This window comes from Gambusia affinis, linkage group LG13, assembly GCF_019740435.1.
Source record: "Gambusia affinis linkage group LG13, SWU_Gaff_1.0, whole genome shotgun sequence".
In the NCBI taxonomy this organism is placed as follows: Eukaryota; Metazoa; Chordata; class Actinopteri; order Cyprinodontiformes; family Poeciliidae; genus Gambusia; species Gambusia affinis.
Window position 1 is genome coordinate 8450585 of NC_057880.1, and position 14276 is coordinate 8464860.

General features: G+C 41.1%; 1 protein-coding gene across 3 annotated transcripts in view; it reads right to left on the reverse strand.

The window, feature by feature from the left end:
• akt3a (v-akt murine thymoma viral oncogene homolog 3a) overlaps positions 1-14047 on the reverse strand; it is a 63906-nt gene extending 49859 nt beyond the window's left edge. For 2 of the 3 annotated variants that reach the window (XM_044135616.1, XM_044135614.1), the window contains exons 1-2: positions 13899-14047; positions 5718-6188 (exon numbers count right to left, since the gene is read on the reverse strand). In XM_044135616.1, coding sequence (XP_043991551.1) covers positions 5718-5763 — 46 coding nt within the window. In that variant the 5' untranslated portion in view covers positions 5764-6188; positions 13899-14047. Of the gene's footprint in view, positions 1-5717; positions 6189-13555; positions 13729-13898 lie in introns of those variants that run through there. The other variant, XM_044135615.1, reaches the window with a different exon arrangement.
• Positions 14048-14276: the final 229 nt, after the last annotated feature.

Genomic DNA, 14276 nt, shown 5'->3' on the forward strand with positions numbered 1-14276 from the left:
CACTGCACCCAATGAACCCCACAGCGGTAATATGTACACAGTAAAGCAAATACAGTTGTTCCAGGGAGAGTGGAGAACAAAGAAGGAATAAAAGGGGAGAAGTGATGGCTTTCATTTCAAACCCAAATATCCAGCGATGCAGCCGTGCTGAGAGAGATGCATGAAATAAGGGAGCAAAACTCACCCAGGCATCTTCTGAGTCTCTCCATCAGCAGGACTAATACTGTGATCTAAATTATACATTTCATAGATGTGGTCAGCAACCAGATGTCAAACTGTCCGCATTGAGTAGAGAAAAAAAAAAAGGTGCATGAGAGACTTTTTTTTTTTTACTTATTCAAGATGCTTTATAACATTTAAATCAATAAAGACTGTATTTATACACGTTCCAAAATGACTAGTAACGCACTAGTAGAAATTTTACTTTTATTCGCATCATAACGAAAAAGCAAAATGTATTTCATTACAATCCCATGTAACTTAACCTGTAATTTAAGCGATAATATGGACTTTTAAACATACTCCAGTATCAGGATTTATTTCTATAACATACCATTAAATATGAGACTTAATTAAAACATTTAATTACAGTTCAAACTGCTAAAAATCCGTTCATGCTGAGACGCTGCAAGAACAGAAGCTGATAAATACAGAGGCTATAAACACAGACCCATCGGGGAAAGTGCTGGTTCCAAGTAATCTGACAATTTTTAGCTCGACTGGTACTGACTGATGGTTGATTCGGCCATAAACTTTAAAAATTCAATCTTTCTGGATTCTCAGTGAATGTACAAGCCTGGTCATTGCCTTCCTATGCAGTTCCACTCGATTCTCCTCTCCTTTTAGTGTTCTGTCTGGGATTTCTCCCATTAGAGTGGATTTCTCCAGTAGAATTTCAACCAGGCCGATCAGCAAACAGAAGAAGTTGTGAACTATGATGATTTTCTGCGCTGTTTTTTTTATTTTAGCAAAGGCAGCGGAGGAAGTGAACGAAGTCGTTGAGTCCATATTGGTCACACTTCCAAATACTGAATTAGCATTAGCAGCCGCCTTGTTTGAATTGGTACTTCGCTGTTGTTTACAGCATTGGCAAGTCCCGATAAGCTTCATGGCATCAAACTGGAATTATATACGGCGCAACCAAATGTTAGCGATTTGGGAAAATTTCAAACTTCAACAAAGTCCACCTAATAGTTTCTCAATAGAATCCCTGCACAAAGCAAAGCATAGAACAAGAGACTGGTTTTATCAGGCTGTGAATGTACCATCCCTTAGTCTTAATAGGCTATGCCAATAACACTCTTCAGTGTGTGGAGTTAGTGAAAGAAAGTATTTTGAAGTTACCCATTTTCAGAATCAGTAAAGTCCTCTTAGACAAAGTTAGCACAAAAGATACAAAGTTATTTAAAATGAAACTGTATTTCTACAGGCAAGGCTAAAGAGTTAAATAAGACTTCATCTGTCACCACAAAGGCCAAAAGCAGTACCGCAAATTTGCTCTACTTTATCCTATTAATCTTTCAGAGTGTGTTTGTAGTGGGACATGGTAAAGTTAACAATGCTAATCATAACAAGTGCTCATCTAAGAAGCAAGAGATGGTTTCATGAGTCAACTCTGTAACCATTTTGCCCACAAAACCTTTTAGTTGGTATCTGATGTGTCATAACAAAAAACTTGCAAGCGACAGATTCGCCGCTCTCAAAGCAACCAAGGCTCACTTTGCTTTGACTTTGCTGTTTCACCTCTGATCTGTAACTTTGCGTTATAAAAGAAAACACTGGAGGACAATGAGTTGTGTCCAAGAAAAGATGATGCGGATCTCCTCATCTGTCCCCTCCCTCCCGACCATCTGCTGTGCTGACTGCTGTGTGTGCTGATGCTGGTGAAGGTAACAGTATCCACCCGGTGCAGTGGCTGAGAGAGTGACCCCTGTAGCCTCACATGGGCTGAAAGAAGGTAAACTCCTGGCAGTAGCGGAAATTAAGAAGGGCATTCTTGCTGAGAGGGGAGCGACGCACGTTTTCTCAAAAACTGACCCGTTCTGGTGTCGTTTTGGTCGTATTCATCAGAATAAAACAAATGTTTTTAAACTGTTCATTTTGCTTTCTTGCAACTATGTTGTTTTTGTGGTGAAGTTCGCAAGAGGTAGCAAGATTGCACAACGTGCATGATTTCCTTACACAAAGAGGTGATGCAGTTGATTGCACTCCACACCCTGATTCAGTGAAAGGAGGAAGGAAATCCTAGTCATGTCGGTGAGTACACAAAGGCAGGGTCATCTAAGGGCATATTGTGCTGTATTTGGTGGAAAATATGATCTGTATTCGAGAGGATTCATTTCATTCCAGAATAAGTAGAGCTGAATTAGTCATTTCAACCACTCCAGTATATCTGCTTAAGGGCTATGCTGCTGCATCATATGGTGTGGTAAGAGTTGAAAAAAAATACGCATGGACGTTTTTTGTATTCAAGCATCGCTACATTTGGTTACCATCCGTCGCTGCGTGTGTGAAAGTGGGTGAATGTTTAGTAATTTTTGACCAGTTTTTATAACAGTAGTCGGCCAAACAAAAGAGCCATTTCTCCAAATCGGTTCCGCCATAAAACATGCAAAACTTTCCCGTGAGAGTTTGTGACCATAAGAAGTCTTCTTTACCCCTGAGATGTGCTCTTTAGTCCCCCAAACAATTGACTAATAAATAATTTCCATTCAACACCAAACCCATTAGCAAGAGGAAAAACGGTGTAAAAGGATCCAGAGAAAACAACACATTTACAACAATTTAAAAAATGAATGATTTTATGAGCTTTCTAGATTCAAGATCACTCAGTCGAGTCCAATCATTAAAAATAGACATCAGCAAAAGCCCTAAAACAGTGGAAGACAATGCTGTTTCTATTTATTTACTTATAAGCCAAAATTGTGGGAGTGCTTTGGCCTATTTATAAGAAAAAACAATCAGATTGTTTTGGTGTCAGATCATAGAAAGTTAAGAGTGATGTTTGGACAAGTAATTGCTGCATCATTAGTATTTATATAAAAATCATGTCCACTATTTTCCAACAGCGCATAAAAAAAATGGAGCTATATAAAAGTAATATTGAATTAATTTTATTGACTTCTTTGAAATTGGCAACATGTTTGCAGGCTGAGAGATGACTTCTAATTGCTGCCTCACAAGAAAGGAAAACTTGTCGCAATTGAAACGTCTTAGGTTAAGGCAGTGGTTCCCAAAGTGTGGGGGGTGCAGTGCAGCCATTGCAGGGGGGGCTGCGGGAAGCGGTACGGATGAATAAAAAGAAAAAAGAAAGAACAGTTACACAAAAGTGTTTCACTGTAAAGATGGTTTGTAGTTTTGTTGCAACTTGAAGGCTGAAATAAACTTCAGTGGAGTTTGAAAACAAAATATGTGTATAGGTTTATGTCTGGTTGAACGATGTGTGTGCCCAGTTGATTCTTTTTTCTTTTTTGCGGGGGATTTTATTGTAATCCAGAGGGGGGCCCAGAAAATCTTTGGGAACCACTGGGTTATGAGAAGAGTCATGGTCTGGCTACTAAAGAAGCATCACCCATCGCTCTTACCAAGATAAAAAAAAAATAGCTGTTTTTAAGCAGCATCTGTAGCTACTTCCATAGACGTCCAGCTGACAAACTAATTGTTTATCCATCTCTTGTATACTACTACTAAATTTAGAGGGTTTTTAGTTTTACATTTTTGCTTAAGTCTTTGTATCAAAATAACAATAAATGCATATAGCATTAAAATACATTTTTGAACAATAGGAAAATTCAACTTGCTTAGGAACAATTTGACCAAATACCCTGTTTATACAGTTTATCATGCAAAATAAGTTTATTTGGGGTTAGTTACACTTTAAATTTTAGCAGTAGTTGGAATGATTGTTGCTTTTCTGTTTTAAAATTTCTCCGTTTTGTATTTTTTTATCCAAGCTTATCATACTTTGGTCATACCAACCCATTTCTCCATGAAACAAAGAATAGAGTAATAAGAAAAAGATTCAATATTTATCTAATCTAGGCAATCCGACTAACTCGCATATGCAAAATGTGGTATTTTGAAGCTTGTGGCCTTAAGGGACCTTACAGGCCTGTCATCATTTCGCTTCTTTGTTTCTGTTCTTTTTCTTCATGTCACTTACTCAACCAGAAACATGGTCCATAATTCAATCCTGGAGAACTTTCCATGCATGGAAGATGCTCAACATCTCTGATTTGAGTAACAGTCTGTCTAAAGACTAAGACTGCAGTCTATGCTGTATCCCGACCCGGACAGTGAGTCAGCACTCTGACCCTGCATCTCTTCCCGCACTCTGCTACAGACAAAGATTTATCATACAATGCAGACAAACATTCATATTCCTGACACAAACAGAAGTCCCTCTCCTTCTCCTCTTCTTCCGTCCCTTCCTAAACTCTTCCTCACACTGAGAAACACTGGCATCGCCGAGTCGTGACTGAGGGCGATGTTTTCCTCTTAATATGCACAGACAACTGAGGATCCCACTGGCACGCCGGGAGACAAAAAAAGACCCCCCCCCCACACACCTCACCCCGCTCTGCTTGCAGACTGCGTGCTTTATCTTTGCGTGTGTGTGTGTGTGTGTGTTCGCGTGTCTGCGCTTTAGTCACGGAACATTCACCCTGTGAATGTGCGGAGCAGCATCTTCTCCCGGTGCGCTTCCTACATTACCCAGAAACCTGTTGTCTGTTGTGTATCCATGTCACTTCCTGCTCGGCGGTTTTCTGTTGCACATTCCTAGACACCGTCCCATGGTGAAGGGGAATGATGCTCGTTGGCCTAAAAAACAGGAAATCCCCCTTTTTTTTCCCCCTCTCTCCAAACACACACATTTATTCACAAACCCTACATCTGCTGGATGGATCTCTATCGGCATCAGACACACAAGCACACACATTTGGGGTTAATTACACCAAAAAAGACGTTTCTAGTCACCCCTGCTGACCTCATGGAACTAATAACATTCTCAGCCGTTTCTGGATCAGTTCCACCTGTTGTGACTGTCTTTGGTCTGGGAACGTCTGAGAACAGGGAAGCACTATTTCTGCCACATGCTCTCTGACCGTTGCACTTTTTTCACTCATTTGGTTGTAAACAGGATGTGTTGTCACTACCCTTTCTACACTTTAACTGCTCCCTTAAACCTTTGTCGTATGACTGTCAGTGACACTATTCAGGATATTCCCCCCACCCCTCCCACACACACACACACACACACACACTTCTGAACTTAACATATTATGATGTTGGAAAAAAAAAACACTTCAGAAGGCAGAACTAACTAGATTTCACAGACATGAGCCGGCACACTGGCATGACACAACACTGCAACACCAGCAATGTCACCACAGGGATTCGTTAGATGTTACTACAGTAACTGCATGCTCACGCTTGTGCATGCCCCCAGCTTTTCCAGACATAATCTGACTGAATAAAACAGGGATTTAGCAGGCTAGCAGCCAGTCAGGCTTACGGTAAAGAGACACATGGCTAACGCAAACACACACACACCGGTGATCAGACATCCATGTGATCACTCACACTCAGTCGCGCGCACCGACATCCTCCCAGCCGGCACATGTGGACAGGCACGGCCAGGCCCCTCGGTCTAGACGAGGGGACGCAGACTAGAAGCGCATCGGAAGGGAGCAGGAGAAGGCTCTGGATGTACTCACCCCTTTTCTGGAGCCATCCCTCTCTAACGATGGTGACATCGCTCATGGTTCCTTCACGCCGAGTCTGATGCCGTTACACGCCTGCTCCACACAGCCAGAGAGGGAGGGGAGGGGAGGAGAAGAGGAGAGGAGAGGAGAAAGCGAGGGAGAGGAGAGGAGGAGGTGGAGGGGAGGGGGAAACGGCTCTCCCAGCCTCCGCGTCACTCTCCCTCCCTTTCTTCCTTTCCCGTTCACCCTCTATAACTCGCCCAGCCTCTCTCTCTCGCGCTCTCTCTCCCCCTCAGACGCAGACAAGCGCACGCACACGAAACAAGCGGTGTGTAGGTCTGAGCGCGCGCGTCGTTTTGCTTCCTGTCGTGGCTTATCTCCCTCTCTTCTTCGTCTTCTTCTTCGTCTTCCCCTCCTCCTCCACCTCCTCCTCCTCTCACGTTCCCTCTCCAGACCTTCCTTCTTCACCAGTTGTGACTCAGCCTGAAAGGAAGTGAAAGGAGAGAGGAAAAAAAACATGATATAGAAAAAAGAAGCATGGCTTTATTTTGCTTCTCTGCTACACCATCAACCCCCCCCCCCCACCTCCTCAAAGCTCTTTCATAATGTCTGACAAGACAAACAACTTGTTATTGAGAGGTGAAAGCTTCCTCTGCTCCCCCCCGCCGCCCAACGATACACCCGGTTCCTCTTTCTATTGCAAACACTCCCTCTTATAAACAGGATGAAATATTGCAGAGCTCTTTCTGAAGAAAAAAATAACAAAAAAAGACCTTGATTGCCAAGTAGATATCTCTAAGCTCCACCTCTCATTCATTCAAGGATCCCCCCCACCCCCTGCATCGAACAGACACTGAATACCAAAGCGAATCCACCGCTCTTGCTTTTTATGTAACTCTTTACATTAAAGAATGTGAGTCAGTGTGTGGATCTGGTGACTGACTTGTCTGTGTTTGAGGAGTGGGAGAGCATCTCAGGACAGTGGAGTAGAGAGCCCGGTTAAAAATAGCAACCACGGCAGTTAGGGATACTCTCACACTCTTTCTCTCACGGCAAATCTCTGCACCTCTCTGCCGTCTCCCACCCCCGCCTCTCTCTCTCTCTCTGCGGCCGTGTTCGCCTCAAATGCACCCTACTTCCATGGTCTGACACGACGCGCAGCAGCAGTACAGCTTGAACGGGGAACTGCGGTTTTAGAGCGACCGACGGAGTCGTTTGAGGCTGAAAATCAGTATTCACATCAGCTTCTGTCTGCGCCGCCTGCCGCAGACATCTGGGGGGACTGCAGCGTCAGGGCGAAGGCTGGAACACACCCCGCAGACGCACACACACGCACACACACGTCTGTACATTTCTGCCTTTATTTTTTATTTTTTTTATGTTGAGGTAGCAGAATCGTGACTGTGTGGAATCTAGGTGAACAAAAGCAGACTTGTCCAACCCGCTTTGACGCTTTCATGACCAAATTTGCCACTAAACTGGATTTGAGCTATGCTTTTTCACTAATTAACATCCATTTTTTGTTCATTTATTACAGTTAATGATGCTACTTCATAGAAAATTAGATGCAGCTAGTAGTAGTTTGAGGAGAACCTACTGCTGGACAATATGGTTGAAGAAGGCGTCACGATATGAGGGTTTCAAATCAGTTGATATCAATAATTATCAATAAATATCTGAAATACTGCCTAACTAGTGATGTGAACATTCCTGTTTTATCAATAGCTTTCTTTTTTCTTTTTTTTTTAAGCAGCTATGAGACAAGGTGAAACTGCTGCTGCCCAAGTTACTTAATAAGTTGTTGCTAGGTAACCAAAGAGTGAGTGAGTATGTTGATGCCACCCACCTTGCTAAGCTGGCTGTGGTTTAGAAGCTAAAGCCTTTCCTCTGCCTACATCACCCAGAATGCTGTGCAGTTTTGGAATAGCTTTCAATGAAATTATTGGAAATTCTATCAAAGGTATGTATATATTGTTATTGATTTGTTGTCCAACCCCAGTTTTGTGTGATTTTTCTACCAAAAAAGAAAATGTGCACACTTATAGTAATAAAATACATAGTTCTTTGCCAACATATTCATAGCATAACATATACATACATACTTTTTCCACGTTTTGTCTATTTTACAAGCATAAACTTCAACGTATTTTATTGGGAAAACATGTGAAAGACCAACACAAAGCATCTAGAGACTGAAAGTTAATTATTCTTCTCTTGTAAACTGTGAACTCCTTGAACTACTTCTTTCCAGTTTTGCCACAACTTCTCAATCAGATATAAGCCCCGACTCAGACTGGCCCATTCTAACACATAGCACATGAATATGCTTCGATCAGCAGTTCTGGGTGTATGTTAAGTATGCATGTTGTCCGGCAGGAAGGTGAAACTTCTCCTCGGTCTTTGACAGCATCGGACAGGTTTACAACCAGAACTGCCCTGTGTTTAGTTCCGTCCATCTTTCTATAAACCAGTTTCCATGTCCCCGATGAAGAAAAGCTTCCACAGTTACTCTGTTCCCTACACGAATCGTGCCAAACTGAAATCAGAACTTATTATGCTTTTCTTTTAATAATGTCTTTCTTCTGACCACTCTACAGTAAAAGCTAGAAGCGTTAAGTCCACAACTAATATTTGTCCTTTCAAAAGCTTCTGCCACCCAAGGCTGTTGATCAATTCAGGTTTCTTGGCTGCTTCTCCAATTAATTGTCTTGTTAGTTTAAGTGGACAGCCATGTTTTGATGTATCTGCAGCTGTGCTATGCTCTTTTCATTTCAGATGATATATTGACAGGTCTCCCCATAAAGATTTGCTTTGCTGCTTCCAACTTCTTTGCAATCTCTGCCCCTGGTTTAAGTTTTCATTATGCTACTCGTTCTCTTATGTCTAACAAAAAAAGAGCAGCTCTACACAAGTGAACTATTTTTTAATTACATGATCTCTAAAGGCAAGTGGTTGCCACGGGATTTTATACCTATAAATGTATATTGTGCTTTTCAGATTCTATTTGTAAAGTCTTTTTAGAAACAAACATATTTTCCTTACAGCTCACCACTTTGCACTACTTTGTGTTGCTCCATCATCTAATATCTCAATGACACAAACTGACATTTGTTGTTTTGTGACAAAATGTGAAAAGATTTGAGGGTAGTGAATACTTTACATATATTGCATTAAATAACTTAAATCCTATCATTAGTGCAAAAAGACTGGAAAAAAATCATCTTTTCACATCTGTAGTATTTAGGCCTGTCGCGATAAACGAGAAATCGATTAATCGTACGATAAATTAAAACTATCTACGTCATTTTAATTATCGCCGTTATCGTCTCTTCCAGCCTTTTTCTCTTTCTGTTGATGACACTAAATGAAAAAGGCTCAACTCCGGTGCTCGCCACTGACCCTCCCTTCCTCATTTCCTTAGTGTAATGCCCAGCGCACACTACACCATCTTAGTGCTGTCGGTCGATTGTCGGCCCATTTTCAAAATCTGAGACCACACATTAACCGACAGAAATCCTAGGTATAACGGTTCCAATGGCTGGCTACAAGTCCAGCTAACTAATTTTAAAACCAGGCATTAATCAATTCTTTACTACAATCTACCTGCAAAGCATGTGGCTCTAGTGTCAGCGTAACGTCCTGACTGAATGAAAATCATTAGAACCGATTTATGTCACGTTAACGAAGAACAGCTGAAAAGTTACCGGGTTCATCAACGTAGCGATTTCGCTCCAACTCCTCCCTCGTCATTTCTATATTCTTTGTACAAAATGTTTTATAAACATTAATGTTGTTTCCACATATCATCTCCAATGTCCGCTGGACTTCGGGTTGCGCCGTGTCAGCTGTTTGGGATTCCCCTCGGTAATTTCCCCTCAGAAAGCGCGGAGCAGAATCCGGCTTTCTGATTGGCTACCTGTCACATTCAACAGGCTGCGGTAACGATCCCAGCGGGGAAAACCCCTGATTTAGATCGGAGCGGCCACAACGATCTAGCGTAACACACCACACACTACAGGATGATCACAAGAGACAATCTTAGTACGATAAAAGTTCTAAGATTGTCATAAGGGGAAAATGTAGGTGTGAACTAACGTGTAGTGTGAACTATTGCATCAGGTAGTCGATGTGCCCATCTTCTCTATTTAAATCTAAGGATTACTGAAGGGCAATATGGTAAACAGACTTTATAATCTGAACTCTTTTGGCTGAATGCAGTATTTATTTACACTTTGGCTTTATGTTATTTCTTTTTTATTCAAGTACATGTTTGCTAATGGAGACTGAGAATCAATTTTATTTTTATTTTTGGTTGTTTTGTTTATTTTGTTTATCAGTTCCAGTGTTTAATGTTCTTTTTAAAATAAAGTGCATCCATCTTTGGCAGGAAATCGCATGCATTATTACGTCATTTCCATTAAATCAGTGTAAAAAGGTCTTCAAACAATACTATCGTCTATCGCAATAGTTTTTTGAGACAATTAATCGTTCAGCAAAATTTGCTATCGTGACAGGCCTAGTAGTATTAAAGAAAGGACTCTAGTCGAACTAATTTAAAAAAAAAAGGAAAAGAAGTGTAGATTTTAACATGCATTGAAAAGAAAAGATGAAAGTATTAGTACTTTCTCTAGGCTGTAATGCCATTGGAAATAAGCTTCAAGGGCAAACCCAATAGTGCAATCCTCTTGTGAGGTCGGGGAGCACTCTTTGCCTCATCTTACCTCAGAAAACTTTCCTAAAACCAATCAGTGGCCTCATACAAACTTTGGCAGACGTAATCTGCAGCAGGGAATCCATGATCATCCTTCTAAAAGAAAAGCCAATTTGGCAGGACCGCAAATGTTACACTGCACACAGAAGGATGCGTGTCTCAGCCGCATATTTTGCATCGATCTAAAACACGTGATGAAAGCGGCTCTAATTTGATCAACGTAGCTTCCCGGAGCAGGAACGAGTCCGTTTTCGGAGGCTTGTGTATTCATCTGTACTGCCCGCCCAATTCATGCTACCGCTGATAGAGGACACTTGACTTATTCACACGCTTTTATAACATGTGTATGGAAGATCTAGAAAGAAAAATCTAGATTTTTGTGCTTTTTTTTTCGTTTTTGACCTATCACAAGAGGCAACACCCGGGCTTGCATTAACGTGCGGATGTAAAGGCGCATAAGCTCACGTGGAGGAACACGCCGTTCTCCACACCAGTGCAGTTTTCAGGTATCAGATTTTGTGACGCTGCAAGGCTATTTTAAAAATATGCTCCTGCAAACAGAACTATGGCGTTTCTGTTTGACGGAAACAACAGAACAACAGAGTTAAGATCTATCAGAAAGGAGCAACCAGACAACACAAAAACGGAGCCGAATTATGAAATCTGTGATCTTATACGCAGCTAAAAACGGAAGCACATTTTTAGGGAATGACAAAAAGATGCAAGACTAACCACAGGTAAATTTGTCTTCCTGTTATGACAGAAAGAAATCATAGTAACGTCAAAAATCGACATAGGGGTACTCAGTCTCTGCAGAGAGTGATGCACACTAACACATAGATAAATAAGAAAAGCACTCCAGAGCTACAAACCCAACAATGGATAGTTAATTACTAGGGATGCACAATATTAGTGCCGTGGCATCGGTAGATATTAACAGTAAAATTTAATGTCGGACATCCGAAATTCCATTAAAATAACTCACTGATACAAGAGGCATAGTTTTTATATGACAAACCAGTGACAATAATGGCTGCAGTACAGCACGACTTCAAATTTGCACTGTTTGTTTTTCTATGTTGGCAGATGTCGTGAATAAATTTGATATTAAACGTAATTCAAGTTGAAAGTGTTACATCGTTTTCAGAACCTTTTTAGCATTTACATTTGGTATCAGGCTAAACTGACGAAGATAATGCAGTATTTTAAATCCACAATAGAGAAATCAATATAGTTTCAGTAAGAATGTATAGCAAAAAAAATATTGGTATTGCTATCGGTTACCAGCCAAATTAGTTTTAGTATATTTAGCATATTGGCTATATTGGATATCGACCAAAATAATCCAATAAACCAATATTGTGCATCCCTATTATTTACCCCTAACATATTACTGAATGCCGACCTGAAAAGCAATTACGTTAAATTGTTGTGACGAGGGGAACAAGAATGATTGAGCCAACACGACTTCAAAGCTGACACCAAAAAGCCAGGCCCTCACTCTGCAAATATCAGCCTCCTTACATGGAACTGTCCATCATTAAACAATCTTAAGATTTGGTCGCAAACGGCAGTTGGTGGACTGCTGTCGTCCAGCAACCAGAGGCAAATTTATTTATCTCAAAAACAGAAACGACCAATGTCAAATATCAAGCAGTGGCAGAAAATCCGATCGCTGCTTTGGCTCAAATCATATTATTGCCGTTCTGTTTTTGCCAACCTCGAGCTCTTCCCCAGCCGTCTCCTTTTCCTTACCATTTCCTCCCTCTTTTCACAGTTCGACTCCAAAAGCAGGACCGTAACTTGTTGTCCAACCATTGTTGGACTGACTTCTCTGTTGGATTATTCTGACAAGATTGTATCACAACCAAGTTCACATATGTGGGCATGTTCAAGTCCTCTACGAGTTTTGAAAGATCACATAATGTGCGCAGAAAAGGCCACAGCATGATGCTGTCAACGCCAAGCGTCACTTTGTGGATGCTGTATTCAGGGTGATGAGCAGGGTAAGTGGTTTGTTTATTTCAGCACAGTGTTTAGCCCAAATAGTTAAATTTTTGTGTTATGTGGATGACTAACAGATACAATGTGGACAGATTCACTTAGCTTAGGTTTTATGCAAGAGACAATATATTAATACACATATCTTGTTGTCCAATCACTGTTAGACCGATGTCTCTGTCTGACCTGTGCAGCACCATAATCAAGGAATCTGGCATCTCCAATTGCAGTGACAAGTCAAGACGTGATTTATCATCGTGTATTATAAAATATGCACATAAACATGTAGCTTACACAACAACAGGCCTAAAGCAAAAGGCCAGGTGCATCAAACATGATAGTGCAACAACCTGCTGTTGATGGAAGCCTCTTTTTTTCCATCTATTTCAAATAAAAAGTCAATTGCTGTTATTGTATTTTGTGGTGGCAAAGCGTGGCAATGCTTTTTGATATGTGCATATGATTCTGAAAAGTTCAACCACCCTGCAAAACAATATGCCACCCCAGCAGCACACAGCTAGCATCAATTATGTTCTCTTCGTGGACAGAATTGACGCAAACATTTGTGCAGTAGCCTCTAAAATGTCTTAAACAGAAACAATCACCTTTAGAACTCAGTTCTTTCTACAACAGACGGCTAATAGCTTGAAAATATTTCCTCCAGGAGTTTTGATAGGTTGGCATCACGTGCCTGCACATTACACATAATTAATAACACAAGATTAAATGGAAGATAGATAGATAGATAGATAGATAGATAGATAGATAGATAGATAGATAGATAGATAGATAGATAGATAGATAGATAGATAGATAGATAGATAGATAGATAGATAGATAGATAGATAGATAGATAGATAGATAGATAGATAGATAGATAGATAGATAGATAGATAGATAGATAGATAGATAGATAGATAGATAGATAGATAGATAGATAGATAGATAGATAGAAATTTATGTACTGAGCTTTTTCATCAGTAAAAGTTAGAAACGCAGACCTCTAAAGCATCAGTCATAGTGGTCTGTCAACTCGGAGCCGCCCCCGCATGTTATCCTGACATAAACACACAATTTACCTCGCTTTCCGTGTCATGTTTACCGTCACAACAATGTCGTGCTAGCAGCGGCGTATTACCTGCAGCAGCGACAGGTGCTGTGCCAGTGTGTCCCCCTACCTCCCTGCACCTGCTCTTCACACACCGCTCCTATTTCTGCCTTTAACTCCGGTCTGAGTGAAGCTATGCGGGGCTGCGAGCTAAGCTAAACGGCGGTCTCCGACAGAGTCATCAAACGGATTTCCGACTTGCTGCGGGGGAAGCTACCGTTACCGCGGCCAACGGCTGTTTTGATTCTCAGGAAAGCCAGAAACGTCACTGAGGGAAGCGGCACCCCCTATCTGTCATGAACCCACCCACTACCTCCACATGAACACACACACAACAAATTCAGACACGAACACATCCCTGGCACAGACCTACCGCTTTCGGTGATGAGGGATTCTACTCGACGTCTGATTCTCCACCACTGAGCGGTTCTCTCATCATCCCTCTCCAACATCCTGTGGGGATCCTCTGGTTCACAAGCTAACTATCGCGAGAACTCGAAGTTAAGGCCGTTTACGTGCGAGAAGTAATGTGGCTGCTTTGTCCTAGTTTGAACATTTACCTAGAGAGAGAGATACGTATGAAGTCGTTTTTATGGGTGGGAGAACGTATTAAAGTTTAACATTAAACATAATTTCAAGCTCATTGCGCGTTTCATCATTTAAAAGTAGATATATAAAGTTCATAACACGTGGAACAATTCGGATCATATCATAATCATTTTTGATAAATTTAAATATTGTTGAAAAAAAA